The sequence below is a fragment of the Dendrobium catenatum genome, unplaced genomic scaffold (assembly GCF_001605985.2).
Source record: "Dendrobium catenatum unplaced genomic scaffold, ASM160598v2 fragScaff_scaffold_716, whole genome shotgun sequence".
Taxonomy (NCBI): Eukaryota; Viridiplantae; Streptophyta; class Magnoliopsida; order Asparagales; family Orchidaceae; genus Dendrobium; species Dendrobium catenatum.
The window spans coordinates 19,318,439-19,337,804 of NW_021319178.1; the positions used below are offsets into that span (position 1 = coordinate 19,318,439).

At 34.6% G+C, this 19,366-nt stretch overlaps 1 protein-coding gene across 4 annotated transcripts in view; it reads right to left on the reverse strand.

The window, feature by feature from the left end:
- LOC110107039 (protein virilizer homolog) overlaps nt 1–19,366 on the reverse strand; it is a 63,135-nt gene that overhangs the window by 22,063 nt on the left and 21,706 nt on the right. For 3 of the 4 annotated variants that reach the window (XR_002304312.2, XM_020837177.2, XM_020837175.2), the window contains exons 11-23: nt 17,915–18,000; nt 17,792–17,840; nt 17,557–17,623; nt 16,920–17,401; nt 16,696–16,795; nt 8,655–8,791; nt 1,594–1,661; nt 1,307–1,523; nt 895–1,110; nt 632–784; nt 505–558; nt 199–410; nt 46–115 (exon numbers count right to left, since the gene is read on the reverse strand). Coding sequence is in view for 3 of the 4 variants with exons in the window: in XM_020837177.2 (XP_020692836.1) it covers nt 46–115; nt 199–410; nt 505–558; nt 632–784; nt 895–1,110; nt 1,307–1,523; nt 1,594–1,661; nt 8,655–8,791; nt 16,696–16,795; nt 16,920–17,401; nt 17,557–17,623; nt 17,792–17,840; nt 17,915–18,000 (1,911 nt within the window). In the remaining variant the exon portion in view is untranslated. The remainder of the gene's footprint in view (nt 1–45; nt 116–198; nt 411–504; nt 559–631; nt 785–894; nt 1,111–1,306; nt 1,524–1,593; nt 1,662–8,654; nt 8,792–16,695; nt 16,796–16,919; nt 17,402–17,556; nt 17,624–17,791; nt 17,841–17,914; nt 18,001–19,366) is intronic. The other variant, XM_020837176.2, reaches the window with a different exon arrangement.

A 19,366-nucleotide genomic window follows, 5' to 3' on the forward strand; every position in this document is an offset into this window, starting at 1 on the left:
CATTAGTATTTCAAATTACTTGAGAAAATCTACAATTCCATTTACCTGGCATAGCCTAATGAGTTGTTGCCCAATCAAACAACCATCTTCAACGCCAATATCCCCCATAAGACATCTATTTAATAGAAAAAAAAAGAAGCATGTTAAAATTTCCAGATAAGTGGACAAAGAATAGCAAAAATGTTTAGGAAGGCTCACAGATTATGCATCTTATCAAGCTGTGTGGATTTCCGAGAGTCCAAAAGTAGAGCGAGAGATTTCAAGAGAGGCATGCACGAACAAGAAAAGAATGTTGCATTCTTCACAAGTTTGTTGTCAAGATAAAAATTCCCATCAACAATGCATTCATCACCACATCGCTTGAGGGCATTCACAAGAACCCTGATAGAACTAGCCTTCAATAGCAATATCTGGCCAATGTACCAAAACATACTCTAAATAGTGAATAACTGAACATGAGTACCCGTCAAATCTTGTAAAAAAAAGGGTTATCATTTAGGTAACCTTTGCACGTGGATGCTCCAACAAACTAGCAATGAAGTTAAGTGATCCATACATCTGAATAAAAAATATATATATTAAGTACATTATTCAACTTTTTGAAAAGAAACACATCCTGAAAATGAAAAACCTTAAAAAGATCTGCATCTGAGAGAGTTGCTTCACTAGTGGTCTGGTCAATCCAAGAAATTAAAGGCCTCAGGAGGACATCTGCACATTCAGGTCTCTGGCAAGCAATTCGAACTATGAAGACTCGCAGCATGTCTTTTATGACCACTAATGTCTGCTTAGAAAGAATTATAGTGAAAACAGAATGTACAATATATGGATAAAAAGGAACAACCAACATTATAGAACAAAGTTGCCATTGGAAAAGGAGGAAAGAATTCTTACAGTGAAAGAAAAATGCAGGACTATCTGTGCAATCCTGTCAAGCAAAGGAGTCAACCGAACAAGGAGCACAGCAAGATGCTCAGGCTGTAAATACCAGTGAATATCTTTTTCAACTTCAGGTCCTAGGACAGTCTCTATGGTCAATGTGGTAACAGCGCTCAACGAAGGTATTCCATAATTCCAAAGCCAAATTCCTTCTTCAGGAACAAGATCACTCTTTGCCAATAAAGGATAAGTGTCACATAAACCATTAAAATAGATTATGATTGACCAACTCTAATAGAACCGAACAAGAAAATTGAACAATACTTCTTCAAAATAAAATTCTCTTCGGAACTCATCATAAATTCATGTGACAGAAAGTTGGCCACCGGCCAATCAGAAAAGATAATTAAAGCAGGAGAGCACATACCAACAGACATATCATGCTACATGCATCCTTTGGACCCAAAGGTAATGATGATGTAGCTTGCATGCTTTCAAGAAGACAATGGAACAGGCCAGGAATCCAACCAAATACGGGCCAAAAAGCAAGCACAGACGCAACAAGATGGCAAACAGCACCAAAACCAAGCCCAAGCCGGGGAAAGTGTGAAGAGAAATTTGATGCATATGCTGCTAGCTTTGGACTACAAAAGCATTGTTCCAAGTTAAACCATGCAGCAAGGAAATAAAATCACAGAAATAGGCAAATTTCACCTCACTTCATGATGCAACCGTAGAAGAACATTAAGTAACTTCTTATTCCGGTATTGCTCCTTTGTTTCCTACAAAATACAAGAAAATTAACTTAAAATAGACTGCATAAAAATAGCAACTCTTTAAAATGTTAAAACAGTAAAGTAGAAACTCTTATGTTCCCTAATGGCTTATTACTAAAGTGACAATTTTTTAACAAAAGAAGAAAGAACTAACATCGAACTTAAGATCAGTGAAATCTCACACAACACTTGAATATGTAGATATTGAACCTCTTAGTATAGAAATTATCTGCTACATATAGCTAAATTGATGTAACATAAAACTTCTATCAAAGACTAATGTAAAATAACGTGAACTTATTATCTATAAAAGGCACTAGGGCTCATTCCCATGTAACGGAAGCAATTTGCTTCTCTAGTAAAACATAAAGCACTTCAACTGAAAACTGCTGTGATGTGGCTTAGAGCTACCACATTTAGGATTTTCTGACATCTTCCTTCAACTTATTATCTATGTGTTTTTAAAGTGCTCATTCCCATGTAACGGAAGCAATTTGCTTCTCTAGTAAAACATAAAGCACTTCAACTGAAAACTGCTGTGATGTGGCTTAGAGCTACCACATTTAGGATTTTCTGACATCTTCCTTCAACTACAAATGCTCTAGCTTGTAATAGCACAAATACAATTGTTTTAAACATTCACATATGCTTCTTTTTCTAGATGTTTCAAGTGAGTTTTCCTGTTACTTTCATGGAAATATTATCTATATTTGGCATAGTTCTCAATGAATTTAAAGTAGATCCATCCTTCTTTTGTGTTGTATAAATCAGTGTTGTTAAAGATGTCTGGTATTTGACCAAGTGCTTGTGTAAGACAAGGTGAGATAACAATGCCCCATAGACCCCTCGGCAATTTTCCATTACTAAGGCATGCCTAGGAGAGTACATTTCTCAAGGCACTAGGAAGTGAGGTAAAATTATGCAAATTCTTCAAATACAGAAGATGAGATAGTCTTATATGATAATGAAATTCAATCAGATGATTAAAAAAAATATTAAAACTTTAAACAATAAGACTGCGCAACAAGAATGAGTCATCGGAAAGCCACCGTTTAAATCTAATAAGGAAAGATCATTTCTAATTCTCTAACAAAGTCTTTTTAGGTCTACCTCTACCTTTCTTAACATAAGTCAAATTCTACCTCTATTTTCATAACCGGGTCATCGAAAGGTCGCCGTTTTATGTGACCAAACCATCTAAGGCGATTGTCTCAAATCTTATCCTCCACTAGAGCTACTCTAACCTTTTCACAAATATGCTCATTTTGTATCCTATCTCTAAGAGTAAAGCAACTCATCCACCTGAACATCCTCATCTCTGTAACACTTAACTTAGTATTATGCTTCTCTTTTAATCGCCAACATTCGGCACCATAAAACATTGCAGGTCTCACCACCATCTTATAGAATTTTCCCTTAAGTTTGAGGGGGACTTTTCTATCACACAACAAGCCCGATGCATTCCTCCACTTCAACCATCCACTTGATTTATGCTGTAATATCCCCATCTATTTCACCATCACTCTGAACAATAGATCCAAGATATCTAAAACGTGTACTCTTATAAATGATTTAATCGCACAAAATCACAATCCCCTCATTAGGTCTATTACTAATTTACTATTAAAATTACACTCCATATATTCATTTTTAAGATCTAGTCAAGCGAAAACCTTTAGACTCTAAGGTACACCTCCATAATTCAAGTTTACCTTCAACTCCATCTCTAGTCTTATCAACAAAAAGCATACACCAAGGTACATCCTCTTGCAAATGTCTAGTGAGAACATATATGACTAAAGCAAAAAGATATGGGCTTAAGGCTAATCCTTGATGTAATCCAACTGAAATAGGAAAATACTTAGTAAAACCATCTTGTGTTTGAACACAAGTAATAGCTCATGCATACATATCTTTAATGATTTGAATATAAGCCTTATTAACTCCTTCCTTTTCAAGAACTCTCCATAACACTTCTCTTAGAACTTTATCATATGCTTTCTCTAAATCAATAAATATCATATGTACATCCTCCTTATGCTCTCTATATTTCTCTATCAAACCTCTCAATAAATGTTTGGCTTCCATAGTAGACCTACTCGGCATGAACCCAAATTGATTTTGAGAAACATTAGTATAACTCAACCTACGCTCTATAACTGGCTCCCATAGTTTTTAAGGATGACAAATTAACTTAATTCCTCTATAATTCGCACAATCTTGTGCATCACCTTTATTCTTAAAAATAGGAATTAACAAACTCATTCTTCACTCATCTGACATCTTTTTAGTCTTCAAAACAATATTAAAAAATTTTAGTAAGCTAAGAAATTCCTTCATCTCCTAAGCAATTCCACAACTCTATTGGAATATCATCAGGTCCAATAACTTTTCCATACTTCATTTTCTTTAAAGCATATCTAACTTCGATTTTACTAATATGCCTATAAAAACATTGTTGCCAGCAAAAAATTGGGACAAATCAAGTTGAGTTGAAATTTTTGTAAGTTCTTCTAAAGTCAGCTCATTAATAAGCCTCTTCTACTTATTCAGCTCATAAATTGTCATTATTTGGTTCATTCCCCCTTTTGTCTTTGGCTCTTTGGTTTCCCTCTCTTTTGGCCCTTGGTTCTTTCTCTTTGGTTTCCCCACTTATGCTTCTTCCCCTTCTTGTGTCTCCTTGGTTTCCCCTTTGTGTTGCTCCCATAAATTAAGGCTGCGTGCTGGTTACCTTTTTGGTTTTCCCCCTGGCTGCTTTCCCATGATTTGTTCTTCCCGGTTCCTGTGTTGCCTGCTCAGGTTCCTCCCTGGCTGTGTTCTCGTGGCTTCTCCATCCCGGGTTCTGTGATGGCTCTTCGGGTCCCTCCCTGGCTATGTTCCTGTGGCTTCTCCTACCTGGTTCATGTGCTGATTTTTGGGAGCTGTTTTGTGATATATGTTGCCCTTCCTCTTCCCCTTACCTGATTGGTTTGTTTAAAGGTTGAAGTTGGCTGTTTGACTCCCCTATCTTTCCTATAAATATTAGGTGTTTTGTATTCAAAAAGGAAGATGATATAATCAGATTTTCGGAGCCAAAAACCCTGAGGGTTTTTCTTCGTGGAAAAGCTTGCGAGCTTTTTTCATTCCTCTCTTCTTCTAGGAAAGCTTGCGAGCTTCTCCTCATTCGTTTCGGACTTCTTATCTCGTTCTTCTCTCCGCAAGTGTCCACCCCACATATTTTTCTTCTCGATGGATGGAATGCAATTTTAGGTGTTTAATTTTATGTCAAAGATTGTAAGAGTCATTTTTTGAAAAGGCAACCCCCCCTCTTGCCTATATCAATTCTCCTCCACTTGAAATTGTTCATCTCCTGATGAAGCTTGAGTATGATTTGAAGGCGTCGCATCTAACTCTAGAATTTTGTCCTCATATTTCTTCAAGATTTCTTCTCTTTCTTTCTTGAACTGTTCTTGCAAAAATTTCTTTCTCTTCTCGAATTTCTCCGAACACATGCATTCTCATCTATAGCTTGTATATTTCATTTTGTAGGGGATCTGTTGAATCACCTTCTGATGGAACCCATCTATCCATTGGTATTGAGACTTTAGAAGCTTCTGGATTACTTTCTTCCACGACTGGTTCAATCTTTTTGTGATTTTCCATTTTTTTAACTCTTAAAAAAACACGAAAAGAGACCTAGGAAGACACAAACCTAAGTTCTGATACCAAATTGATGCAAGCAAAAATTTGGAAAAAGCCCCAAATTTTTGCTAGCAAAAGATATGCTTCCTATGATAATAAAAATTACACAAAATTCTCAAAACTAGACAAAATATGACTTATACGACAAACAACAAACTTTAATATTATAAAACGACACTTACAACTCTTGATGCTTACAAACATATGAAATAAACAAAACCTAAAGTTGCTTGCCAATCGTCGAGAAGAAATATACAAGTGACGTCGAACTTGCGGATAGAAGAAAGATGATAGAAGCAGAGACGAAGAAGAAAGGAGAAGCTCGCAAGCTTTCCTAGAGGAGAAGAGAAGCACAGAACAAGCTCGCAAGCTTTTCCAACGAAGGAAGAAAAAACCCTCAGGTTTTTTGATCCAAAAATCTGATTATATCATCTCCCTTTTCGAATACAAAACACCTAATATTTATAGGGAAAAAAGGGGAGTCAAACAGCCAACTTCAACCTTTAAACAAACCAATCAAGTAAGGGGAAGAGGAAGGCTAGCATATATCACAAAACAGCTCCCAAAAATCAGCACAGGAACTGGGTAGGAGAAGCCACGGGAACACAACCAGGGAGGGACCCGAAAAGCCAACACAGAACCCGAGATGGAGAAGCCACAGGAACACAGCCAGGGAGGAACCCGAGCAGGCAACACATGAACCAGGAAGAACAAATCACGGGAAAGCATCCAGGGGGAAAACCGAAAAGGCAACCAGCACCCAGCCTTAATTCACGGGAACAACACAAAGGGAAAACCAAGGAGGCACAAGAAGGGGAAGAGGCATGAGTGGGGAAACCAAAGAGAAAGAACCAAGGGGCAAAAGAGAGGGACACCAAAGAGCCAAAGACAAAGGGGGAATGAACCAAATAATGACAATTTATGAGCTGAATAAGTAGAAGACGCTCATTAATGAGCTGACTTTAGAAGAACTTATAAAAATTTCAACTCAACTTGATTTGACCCCCCCCCCCCCTTGATTTGCCCCCCCCCCCCCTTGCCTACATCAAACATAAATCTTTATTTTCATTTAGGGTGCTAAGGTTACTAAAGTTAATCGTATTTTCACATTCTTCATTAAAAAAGTTAGCAAAATATCTCATCCACTTTTATTGAATATCATCTTCTAAGAAAAGTACTTTAAACAAAGAAACATGATAAAAATATTACAAAAAAGTACTATAAAGAAAAAACTTAAAGTGTAGCCAAACGATTAGGATACCTGTTTAAAGTTTGAAGTTTATATTTTCTTAAAGTTTTGATATGCTTTATTTCCATAAGAAGATTTCACCGAATGCAAGCTCAAAATTAAATGTTGAACCAAATATATTATCAATGGTACCAACAAAGTATCTAGTGTTTCTTTCATTCTAAATGTTCCAAGAAAACTAGAACAAGAAAATATCACAAACATTTTTTACAACATCTTTGATAAAAATGACTCTCTATGAAGCGAAGTTGAAGCCGAGTGGAACAAATTATTTGAGACCCCGAAAAGAGAGAAAATGTATATAATATTGAAATTAAATATACAACAACAAGACTTTATCCTACTAAGTGGGGTCGGCTATATTAATCATATTTCTCCATTGTGTCTTGTTAAGAGTCAAATTTTTATCTAACTCTAATAAAGAAAGGTTATTTCTAATATTTTCTAACCAAATATTTTTAGGTCTATATATATCTTTCTTAACATAAGTCAAATCTAATACATCTACTTTCCTATCAGGGTCATCGGAAGGCTGCCGTTCTATGTGACCAAACCATCTAAGCCGACTCTCTCTAATTAAATATGCAATTAAAAAATAGATGAGAATCATACTTTGAGAGGGAGTTACATAAGATAGAATTTGTAGAAATCCTATAGCCCAATAAGATATAAAAACATCAGTCAAAAGCTTTCCTAGAATAAAAAACTACTAAAGAAAACTATATTCAAATGGACTAAGGCCCATAATAAAGAGTGACATATCACCATGCATTAACAAAAAAATATACAAAGATTTGATTAAGAAACCTTTGAGAGAGCAACCAGAAGAGACGATGCTAGAATTCAACAAGCTAATTTAGTTAAACTCACAGGAGATATTAGAAATGTTATTAATCAGATGAAATTAAATATCCCTTTCCAGTGAAGATGCTACCCAAAAAAAGGCAAGAAAAGAAGTTTCGCCAAACAATTGACATACTAAGCCATCTAAAGAATATTAGGTTGAAGCTTTGCTAAAGGTAAATTGTGGATCCAAACATTTTTCCAACGTTTGATTTGAGTTCTGTTATTGATTTTCCAAGAGAAGAGATGAAAGAAAGACTTAAAAGCTTTCATCGCATCATTCAAACATGAGAAATATGAGAATCTTCACCATAAACTAATATAATAATAGTAAAAAATTTAACTTTTGTCAAACAATTGAACTCCTCAAAACATTAGATATACTACAAAGTTGATTGCGTCAATTTTGATGAAAATTATTAATATATCTAAATACTTGAGGCTAGGGTTCCAAATAAAAAAGAAGCATAAAAAAGAAGTTCAATGACAAAAAAATAAATAGCGGCTCAAGTATTATCATACACTTCGCACCATCATATTAACTTTACGCAAAAGAGTTCTCAAAATAAATTTGATTTTTTATTCACTTTTATTGGTTTTAGCATTTCTAGTGCCTTTATCTATAATTAAATATTTTTTGGCTCTCAACAAGGCAATAGTTCAAATTATGTTGACCATGCATCGTATGTTGGCTCTGCACTTCAAAATAGATTAAATCCCAAAATATTTCCCCAACTATTTGTGTGACAAATTTAATCCACGAGTATAACATTTGTCTAAATTAGTCCCATGATTAAATAAAATTGATCCAAAATGACCTCTTATATAGAAATTACGATACAAAATTAATCCATAAGTTACCATTTTTCATCAATTATATATATATATATATATAGTCGAGGGACTAAATTGGAGAAATGTAATAATCTAAGACTAAATTGACAGCATACAAATAGTCGGGGGATCATTTTAGGAATTAAGCCCTTCAACATAAATGAACATAGGAATTTTTTTTAGTCGAGATCTGTAGAGAAATGGATCATAAAATGCTTGGACAAGAAATGGAAATGCACTCAAAATCTTAGTCAGGCAATCTTGTGTACATTCACATACATGAAGATTAAATACTTAATAAAAGGTAAGGCCAACATAAAAAAGTTTATGGCACTCCATATGACTTCAATGAAATTGCATATTCAAAATTAGAAAACATTAGCATAACTTACTCGTAATTTCTTCAAAATGTTAATCAGTGAAATAAGCGATGGAATCATAAGATCAACTAGGCTCTGCTCATAACTTCGTTCCAAAAGCAATTCAGAGGTCGAATTGCATTCTGCTCCATCAACGAGATAATCTGAATCTCAAAAATGAGAAAGGAGGGGGAAAAAGGTTAAAAGGGTCTATAATAGAACACCTTTTTATAAAGGCTATTCGGACAAACATAAAAAATTAACATGCACATCAGTTCAAAACTAAAGTGATTCCTTTTGGAGCTTAAAATGAACAAAAATCTTCAGCGTAATTGCAGTTATTCAGGCCTGAGATATGGTCATTTACGCTTGCTTCTTTTAACACTGCAATATGGCGTCATTTCTCAACTAAGTCTACCGACAGGAAAAACAGAAATAGCTTTGATTTAATCATTTTTCTTCCAAGCTTCTGCACACTAATTCTAGTAATTGTGCTTTTTCAGTTGCCAGTTGTGCGTTATCAAACCATCCCAATCAAAATTTATATTGCCCAATACTAATAGATGTTACTACTCCAGCATTTGACATTTGACTTTGTGTAGCTTTACCACAATATTCCACATTTCGCTACACCAAGTCACCAACTACCACATTTCTCTTCATTGGCAGTATACTTAGACTCAGAAACATAGCCACCACAGTTACAATTTGAATCATTTCACATCAACCATCATGATACTCTTATCACAAAACATCCAAATGCCCTCCCAAGATTCAGCACTCAGATGAATCTAATTCACCTAAACCTATATTATATTTAGATATAACGATCTATAAATCTTGGTAAATCACTAATTCATATTTATTTATTTATTATACCAGCATTTAATTTATTTAGTTATGACAACTTAAACAAAAATAAATAAAGTATCATCATTTTTCATAAATATATTAAAAGAAAAAGACATAGCTCTATTAAAAGAAAAAGACAAAAGCTTAATATAGATCCTTGGTGAAACCATACTGCGAAGAACTTTATATAGTTACACAACTATTAATTACAAATCATTAATAATGCAAAGAAAATTAAAAAAAAAAAAAGATAATATGATTACCTTAATCAGACTCAAATAACGAACACAACTAAAGTTAGGTTGCTCGTGTGACTAAGAAACATAATCTTTTTAAAAGCGTCCAAAGCAAATCTCCCACAAGATCATAAGCATTACCTTGAGTCTTTTTGCATGGTTGGAACCTACCTCACCATCATCCTCAGCATAAGCCTTCTCACGACTACTTGTTTTGAGGTTTACTAGAATGTTATTTTTATTAATAACTATTACAAGGTTTTGCGTTGCTTTAAGTTAGCTAATACCTTTTGAACGACTTATAACCATGATAAACATAACCTGCTCCTTCTCCAGTCCATCTCTGACGCATAGCTACTGAAGCAAGACACAAGTAAACACACAAGAAAACCAAAAATATAGCTACCTTTTAAACCCGCGGGAACATCAGCACCAGAATGCATATCCAGAAAAAAAGAACAAACACTTACTATTACTACAAAAAACAGTGTCTGCCTACACACGCAGCAAAATGGAAATGTTGGGAAAGAATGATTAACACAAAGAATGAGAATGGGTGATTGAAACAAGATATGTTTGGGTTCTTACCAAGAATATTACATCTAATTTGGATCCTAATATGTTATCACCATGCAAGGAATGTCCAATGAGTGCAAGTAAAAATTAAAAACCTGGTGGGATATACTGACCGGCTGGCTAATAACACCAACAAATATAAATGCACTATAAAAACCAACAACTTTAATAATTATAATTTCCATTTAAAGCACTTATTCTTAAAACGATCTTCATCGTTGGTTATATATCATGATTCATCTAATTTTGATAAATTACTCAGACCCTCAAATACTCCCTTCCCACCCCTAAGACAATAATGAATACATTGTCTGACAACCATGAACTCAACTTTTAAGGTGCACACCTCAATGGAAGCCTCACCATGAGGCTAGGGGTGTCAAAATAGGGTTTAGGGTCGAACCCGGAATTGAGCCGGGTTCAAACGGATTGACCCTAAACCCGACCAGGTTTTGTAAACGGGACGAAAGTTTAGACCCGGCCCATCCCGTTACCGGTTTGCGACAGGGCAACCCGGATTTTACCGAGTTGAGTCATTCGAGTGAGAAAGCTAGTTACACTTGGGTAGTCTCATCTCGCAAGACGGGTGTGGGGTAGCCAGGAGCAACGGAGCCAATGATGTGGCCACTGTAATTCGACAGAGGCTTCTGGATGTCGTGCTCTACGACACAACAAACCACAAGCAGAAAAAGGGGGACAAAACACTGCGAAGCATTCCGCCACCGCTGGATGAGCGGCGATTGGAGAAGCTATTTGAGCAACTTAAACCGAAACTGGGGAAGGTTTCGATCGCTGGAAAGCGGGTGCAACGGCGAAGGTGTGACAATTAGCGAAGGATAACCCAGAAGCTCGACAGAAGCTCACCATGCTCGATGCCATTCCTCCACTCGTCAGATTGCTCGATGCGGAAGACTCAGATTCGCCATGGGAGGGTAGTTTCGGGTTGCGAGAGCTAGTCTTCTATCCCTTTCTCCTCTTATAACTCGTCTTGGACTTCTATCTATTTCATCTCTCCACAAATTTGCACCCCATTGTATCTTTCTTCTCAATCTACATAGTTGCAAGGTGTCGTTGTGTCATGTTTAAATTGTTTGTTATTATTTTTTTATTATAAGTGGTGTTTTGTCATGTTTTTATTGTTGTATTTGTTTAAGTTATTTTGAAAGAAAGTGATTATTTGCATACCTAGTAGGACTTTTGTTTTTTTTGTTTTTATCACTGTCTCAATGATATCACAATTCATCAGGACAATGCTTTACATCTTTAACATTACTTGATGCCATAATAGCCTTTCACTTCATCTTGCTTTAGCCATTCACCCAGTCCGTAGACCTCAAATTCTTCGATCTTGCTTTAGCCATTCACCCTCTCTGACCTTCTTTGAGTCTTACAAAAAAAATGACAATTAAGAAGTGCTTCTTACAAAAATTAGATTGTTTATGTATTACTGAAAGAATACATGATTACTAATATATATGACCTTTGCCTAATGCTAGTAGGTGACAAGATTCTTTATTTACATGTTCAAATTGCATTTCTATTTATTGTTGATTGTCTTGTTTGCATTATTAGAATGACATGTGGCTCAAGAAGAAAAGATCCTGAATCGAAATATGGTACTCAAGTTGAAGTATCAGGTGAAGGTACAAAGAAGGAATATGTTTATATAAAATGTAATTTTTGCAAGAAGCATATTACTGGTGGTGTCAAGAGGCTGAGGGATCGCCTACCTTGCACCCATGTCAATGTTGGACCGTGTGCAAATGTACTTCAAGAAGTGAAACAAGAATGCAAGAATTATTTACAGAAGTTTGCCCCATCCAAAGAAGTAACATAAAAAAATATGGAAGAGATGATTGAAAATTCTTCTTATTATGATTCCCAACAAGAAAGATCTAGTAGTGAGAGCCAGTTAAGTTCTTCTAATAAAGGCACTCAGAGGCCAATGAATAGATTAATGGTTAATGTTAATGATGAGGAGAATATAAACACTCAAAATACTCCTACTGCTATGAAGAAACTCAGGAACAAAGTATGTTTAAATATTTTCAGGCTCTTTATGAAAAAGGCATATCATTCAATGTTGCTAGAAGTTTGTCATAGATCAATATGCTTCGATCAGTTGAGAGTTATGGATGAGGACTACAACTTCCAATCATATATATGAGTTGAGGATATGAATGTTTGATGAGGAGGTCAGGACAACAACAAGATGGTGGATGAAGTTAAGAAAACTTAGGTTGAAATAGGAGTTACCAAAATATCATATGGTTGGTCAGATATTCGATAGAGGAGTATCATTAACTTCTTGATCAACAATCCATATGAAACGGTTTGTTTGAAATCAATTGATGCTTCAAATTTTGTAAAAGATGTACAATTGTTATTTGAAATGTTGGATGATGTTGTGGAGGAAGTAAAAGGGTATTAGTGGTACAAGTTATTACTGATAATGCAAGTGCATACAAAGCTGCTGGGAGATTGTTAATAGAGAAGAGGAAGCATTTTTACTGGACTCCAAATGCTGCGCATTACATTGATTTAATTATTGAGAGGTTGGGACAGTTGCCTCAACATAAATCAGTCCTACTGAATGCCAAATTCATTAATAAGTTCATTTGCAATCACTCTTGGATACTCCGTTTGATGATGAAATTTACTTTAAAAAAAAAATTATTTGACTTGTTGTTACTAAATTTGCAATTGCATATTTAACACTAGAAAGATTTAAGGCGTTAAGGCAGCCTTTGGAAGCTATGTTTGCTTCTGAAAAAAAGGACAAAAGTTCATGGGACAAAAAACAGGAATGAAATAGGTTAAGAAAATTGTTATGAAAGATGATTCATTTTGATGTAGTATAAATTATGCTTTGAAGACAACAAAACTTTTAGTTAAGGTGCTTATAATGATTGATAGTGAGAGGGCCATAGTTATGAGATTTATTTATAAAGCAATGAATAAGGCTAACAAATATATAGCAAAAGATTTGGGTGGTCAAAAAGGTGCCTACAAAGAAATATGAGAAATTATAGTTGAAAAGTGGGATCGCCAATTACACCAACCCTTATATGTTGTTGCGTACTATTTAAATTCTCAATTCATTATGATAAAAACTTTCATGTTAATAAAGAGATAAAAACTGATTTATATGCATGCATGGACATACTTGTTTCTAAAGGGGACAACTCAAAGTGAATGATCAACTTGGGTATTTTCGTTTGAAGAAGGGAATATTTGGATTTAGAGCATCACAAGCATGCTAAAAACACAATCTCCCGGTATGTTTATAGTTTGTATATTTATAATTTTAAAATTTAATATTTCTGTCAAAGTTTCCTACTTCCATCTATATTCATAATATTATATTTTCATTTTCATGTAGAAAGTTGGTGGGCTCAATTTGGATATTATGTTCTTAAATTAAAAACATTTGCAGTTAAAGTTCTTAACCTAACATGTTTTGCTACTACATGCGAGCGTGATTGAGCAACTTCAATCAATTCATACAAAGAGAAAAAATCAATTGGCTGCAAGACGAATGAACAAATTAGTATGTGTTATGTTTAACAAAAAATTGAAGGATAGTTATCTCAAATTCCATAATCAAAGAAATAGTGATAATGAATTATATCTTTTACTTGTTGATGATTTACAATCTGATGATGAATAAGTTACTCCTAAGAGTACAAATTTTCCTAAAGTTGAAGTTGAAGCTGATGGAGAAACTCATGTCAATGAAAAAAATGAAGTAATTACTGTAGATATCAAAATGTCTATTAAATTGGAGTTATCTTCCACTTCCCAAGTATATAAAAGAAAGAAAAAAAATGAGATTGGAGCTTAAAAAAATTCAAAGATAATCTTAAATATAATGAATTATTACTTATTTTTTATGTTACTAATTTATTATTTCATTTTAGAACGAATGATATGTTAACTTATATATGTGATAAAGCAAAAAAATATTATAGATGATGAAGATTTTGAGGATGATTTTGATATAAATGAAGATTCTTCTGAAGACAATCAAAGTGATGATGAAACTGCCTTGAGTCTTAATTCTAAGGGTGTACTTTATTTTTAAGTGAGTATTTATTTTGAATCTTGTGCTCCAGTAATATTATTTTCAAAAAAATTATCATGTTCATAATTTACTAAATATTTCATAATTTTTTAATTATTTATAATTTTTAAAGTACTTCATTTTTTCCGTTTTGAGGCTTACGCCTCGAGGCTTATGCCTCGCCTCGCTTAGACAAAATGTCTTGATTCCCGATTTTGCCTTTTAAAACCTTGCGTAGAGGTAGACATAAAAGACTTGGTTAGAAAGTATCAGAAAAGACATTTTCTTATTAGATTTAAATGAGGATTTGTCCCTACTAGGACACAATGGAGAAAAATGATTCATGTGGTGACCCTACATATTGGAATAAAGACTTAATGTTGTTGTTGTTGTTGTTGAGTTGATGATAGTCTTCGACTCTCTATATATCATACTCTCCTAAATACTTTTAAGTACTTCAACAAAAAGTTTGAATAGCCATAGATTGGAAGTTATCTGTTGTAAATGATGACAAAAGGTAGTGATGGGGACATCAGAGCATGGAAAGTATATCAGAGGCGTGGCCGTCGATCTACGAACAGGATCGAGTCTATGTATTTTTGAGTTATTTCAAGTATTTGTTTTCTTTTATTATGTTATGTAGTTTTTATTATTTATGCGTATTTGTTTTCCCGTTTTACCCTTTTCTTAAGAGAGGTTGTATGTAAGTCCTAGGGGCATTGTTGTCATTTTATTTCTTGAGTCTTTGTACGTGGCTATTTATAGTCCTCATGTTTTTCTTCTAAAGCTAATGAATGATTGATTGATAAAATTAATTCTCTTTGTTTGAGTTCTTATGAGAGCTTGAGAGATTGGAGTGAGATCCCTTGGACAGGGAGAATTGCGCATCACCCATCAACCTAGATGAGTCGGGTTCGTGGTTTTACTTTCTATCTTTTTCCCTTCCTTAATTTAGGTAACTCAAGACTTTTCAAAATTCAAACTTATTTGAATTTGAAAAGTTACATAAAATATCATTCCTATTTTAAGAAACTTTCCAAATCATTGCCTATTGGATTTAAATTAAATTAGGATGAAATATCTCATTCTAAATTTGAAGTCCCTAATTTAAGGAAGCATTAAAAGCTTTCTTAATCCCTCTCCCTAGCCCTTAATGCCGCCGGCCCCTATAGAGGAAAAATTAGGAATTATTTCCTAAATCCAAATCCCCACTTTGGAAACAATTCAAATTTTTCCCGCTTTCTCCTTGGCCGAATCCTTCCCAAGCCCCACCTATTTAATTTAAGGGAACTCCTCCAATTGGAAGTAAATCAACCCCACCCCACCCTCTTGCCGTCGCCCCCTCTTTCCCTTTCTCTCTTCCTTTAATTATTTTCAATTAAGAGGATAATTAGGAAGTGCTGAATTAGAATTCCCTCCATCTCTTCTCCCAAAATCTGAACCAAATCCCTTACCCTTGACCTCATCATTGGTCGGCCACCTTTATTCCCTTCCCCCTCTTGATTTCTCTATATTATCTCCTCCATCTCAAAGAAGAGTCTTCGAGAGAAGCATCAACGATGGTCTTCAACATCTCATCCTCCAAAGGCCATGCATGGCCGATCCGGATCTTGAATATGGTCTCGCCTACGACGAACAAGGGTTTGTTTGCATCCTTCACTTGACATTTTTCTACGTCAACCCTCACATCGACAACACCGTCGAAGAGTACGTAGAGCACGTTCTAGACCCTTGTCGAGGCCATTGAAGAACAACTTGGCCCCGTTTAGTGGAGGATTGAATCTCAACCGTGATAAGGGTTTGCCAATCTCCATTTTCTTGTATTTTCATTATCTAACTTGTTCTTGTGATTTGATAGATTCATGAAGATCTTGTTCATCAAACTCTGCCGAGCTTAGTAAACGTAGGGATTGAGTTCACTTTATTTACTTCTAATCTTATTGTTAGATTAGGGATGTTGTGAAGCCTACTTACTTAGCATGTTGTTGAGTTTCTAAGTTACTTTGATTTTCCAAGTGTTTAGCAAGTGGCTTGGCCTAAGCGTAGGCACCCTTCTCTTATTTTATTTTGTCGTTTTAATTGCTAATGGTTTCATCTTTATTGTTCTAAACAAGGAATCGTGCAACATTCTTATTTCATCCATTTAAAAGCATTTAATCCTACATCAGGTAGGAAAAAAAAACAGCACTAAAACATTTAAATATAATTATCTTAAAAGGTCAAAAGTGGGAATTCTCCAGCAAAGAATGGCTTGAACAATTAAAAGGAAAAATATAATAAACGAAAATAAGCAATAAGCAGTACTGTGCAGCACAACTTGAATAAAAAGACAATTCATAAAGCTCACCATATGTATTTGATGAGTTCTCGACCATACATTTACAGTTCGCTAAAACCACATATAGTAATGTCACAGCACCTTCTTCAAAAAGGGCTGCTGCCACATCCTTCAACCGAAATGAATAAAGAAACAGTGAAGATCAGTCAGTCCATAATTAAAAATTAAAGAAAAAACAATAATTCCAAAACTGATGTTCTCAAAGACTGCTAAAATAAAAAGAAGGGGCATACCGAATTCTCTGAAATAAAAGACAAAATCCGAATGGCTGTCGTCAGTTGCACGATAGAAGTATTCCGTAGGGTAATACCATCAAAAAACTTATCATTAACAAGCTTCCCTAGAAGAATATCTAACATCTGAGAGTCTGAAGCATCTGATGTGTCTCCCACAACATTCTCAACATCAATGGAATCTGACACCAATACAGTTGTAGAACTCAGATGAGCATCCCCTCCAGAAGCTAAAACAGCAGCATATCTAAGAAGTCCAATAGCTCCATTTTTTTGATAAACAACACCGGCATCAATCCATTCCAGCAGCCTTGCAGGAGCATCCTTTCTGTGAGACCCTGGGGAAGACAAGTGCAATGCCTTATGAAGCTCCATAGCTTGTCCAATCCAAGTTCTGAGTGCTGATGATGTAGAATCAGAAACCAATATTTCAAAAATTTCGGCCGCTGAATGGAAAGTGGCAAGACCCAGCTGAGAAGTTCCTGAAAACCAAAGGTTCAATATCACACCAAAACAAGAACACTGAATAAAGAGAACAGGCTACATAAAAAAAAATTTCAAAAAAACAATGGTCAACATCAAGCAGCTCATTTTTTTAAACTAGCAAAAGATCCAAATAAAATAGATAAAATATTACCATTGCTGCCAGATATTGACTCAGGATCCTTGAAAGAATGAAATGCATCCAACAAAACTGATATTGCCTACACAGCAGAGACTAGGTCAAAAGACAAATACAATGCTAACAAAGTGTATCACAGATTCCACTCATTAGTACAAATTAAGTTACAAATATAAGTTTAGAAGAATCATGATGGATTTGAAAAGAGATCAGCAACACACTTTAAAAAAAAAGCGACCAGAAACACTACCTCAGGAAAATAACCAAGGGATAAAATTGCTTGACGGCCACATTCAGACCTACAAAAAAATGTATATAATAAAAATCTCCGAAAATCAAACTCAAAACCTGGGCTACTAGAAGCATAATCTACCTGGAGATAGCGCAGAGATCCCAAAGAACCCAAAGAAATTCATCAGAACAAGGGTTTGTAGCAAGTAACCGGTCAATAGACTTGCCCTAATAAGCAGCAAAAGGACCAGAAAAAAAAAAAGTCAACTTATAGCATACTTATAAAACTATGCTAAAAAAATATTAGGGGAAAATGTAGTATATCATATTACATCTATGATAGTACATTAATAGTTGGAAAACAAACCAATTAATTCCCAAACATTGACTAGCGTAATTCAATTCATAAAAATTTGAAAAGATTAGCATCAACAATATAATACACACACCCGAGCGAGCATGTGCATATATATATATATATATAGCCCCAAGCACCGTTCTAGCTGGTACTAGTTAATCCATTAATGAGGTAAAATCTCTCTCTAGTATGTAACTTAATCTTTTCATGATGTTAAGTAATTTTTAACCCCCATCACAAAAAATAAAAAGAACAATCAGCAAAAAAAGAAAAGAAAGAACAAAGAAGAAATGATGTATTGCCATGAACAATCAAAGTATGTTTAAGCATACAATTAGGACTAACGCCAAAAAAAAGAAACTTTTTATTTTCTAGAAATACTAGAAAAACTTTATTGCCACTACAAAAGCAAACAGCAGGCAAATATAATTGACTGACAGAGAACAAATTCTGCTGAATGTTCAACTCAAGACCTTAAGGTGGCTGTCATCATCATCATTGCTGGTGATATTGCAAGTTTTTGGGGCAAATTTTATAATCCACCTCGGCTCATTCTTGTTGAGAGCTACATAAGATTGTAACTTTACATTGAAAGTGCTTTTTTGTACATATGTCAAAATTACCTTATTTTACTGTTTACCTTCATAATCTTTGTACATTAATTCAATCTACTCATCTTCTTAGTGCACTCTCTTCCTTTCATTGTATGTGCCAAAATCACCGAAGTCCATTTAAAGTTATTTTACCTACAATAGATGCCACTCCTCATGCCCTTCTAGTATAACCTTCCTATACAATCCATTATTGTTTTAGCACATAAAAATCTTAACATTCTTATTTCTGACACATCAACTCAACTAAAATTGATTATTTTCTTGTTAACACTCATATCCACATAGCACAATCAGTTGAATAGCAATCTTAAGAAATTTACATTTACCATTATTACTCTCTTATTGCATAACACTCGGCACTTCTTCAATTTAAATGGTATCATATTTAAATTGATTTTAAGTCACTTCACCTACTACTGATACCATATTTAACACTTCAAATATTTTTTTCATTTATATCCCAGTTATTTTGTAAAAAACTATGAAGGAAAATAAAATCCATTAAACCTATTCATCACTTCATATTCTAATAATATCACAAGATACACAAATCTAACATAACATGAAATCACTTATTACTTCATATAAAATGATGTCATATCAGTAAGCCTTATGTCCTCAG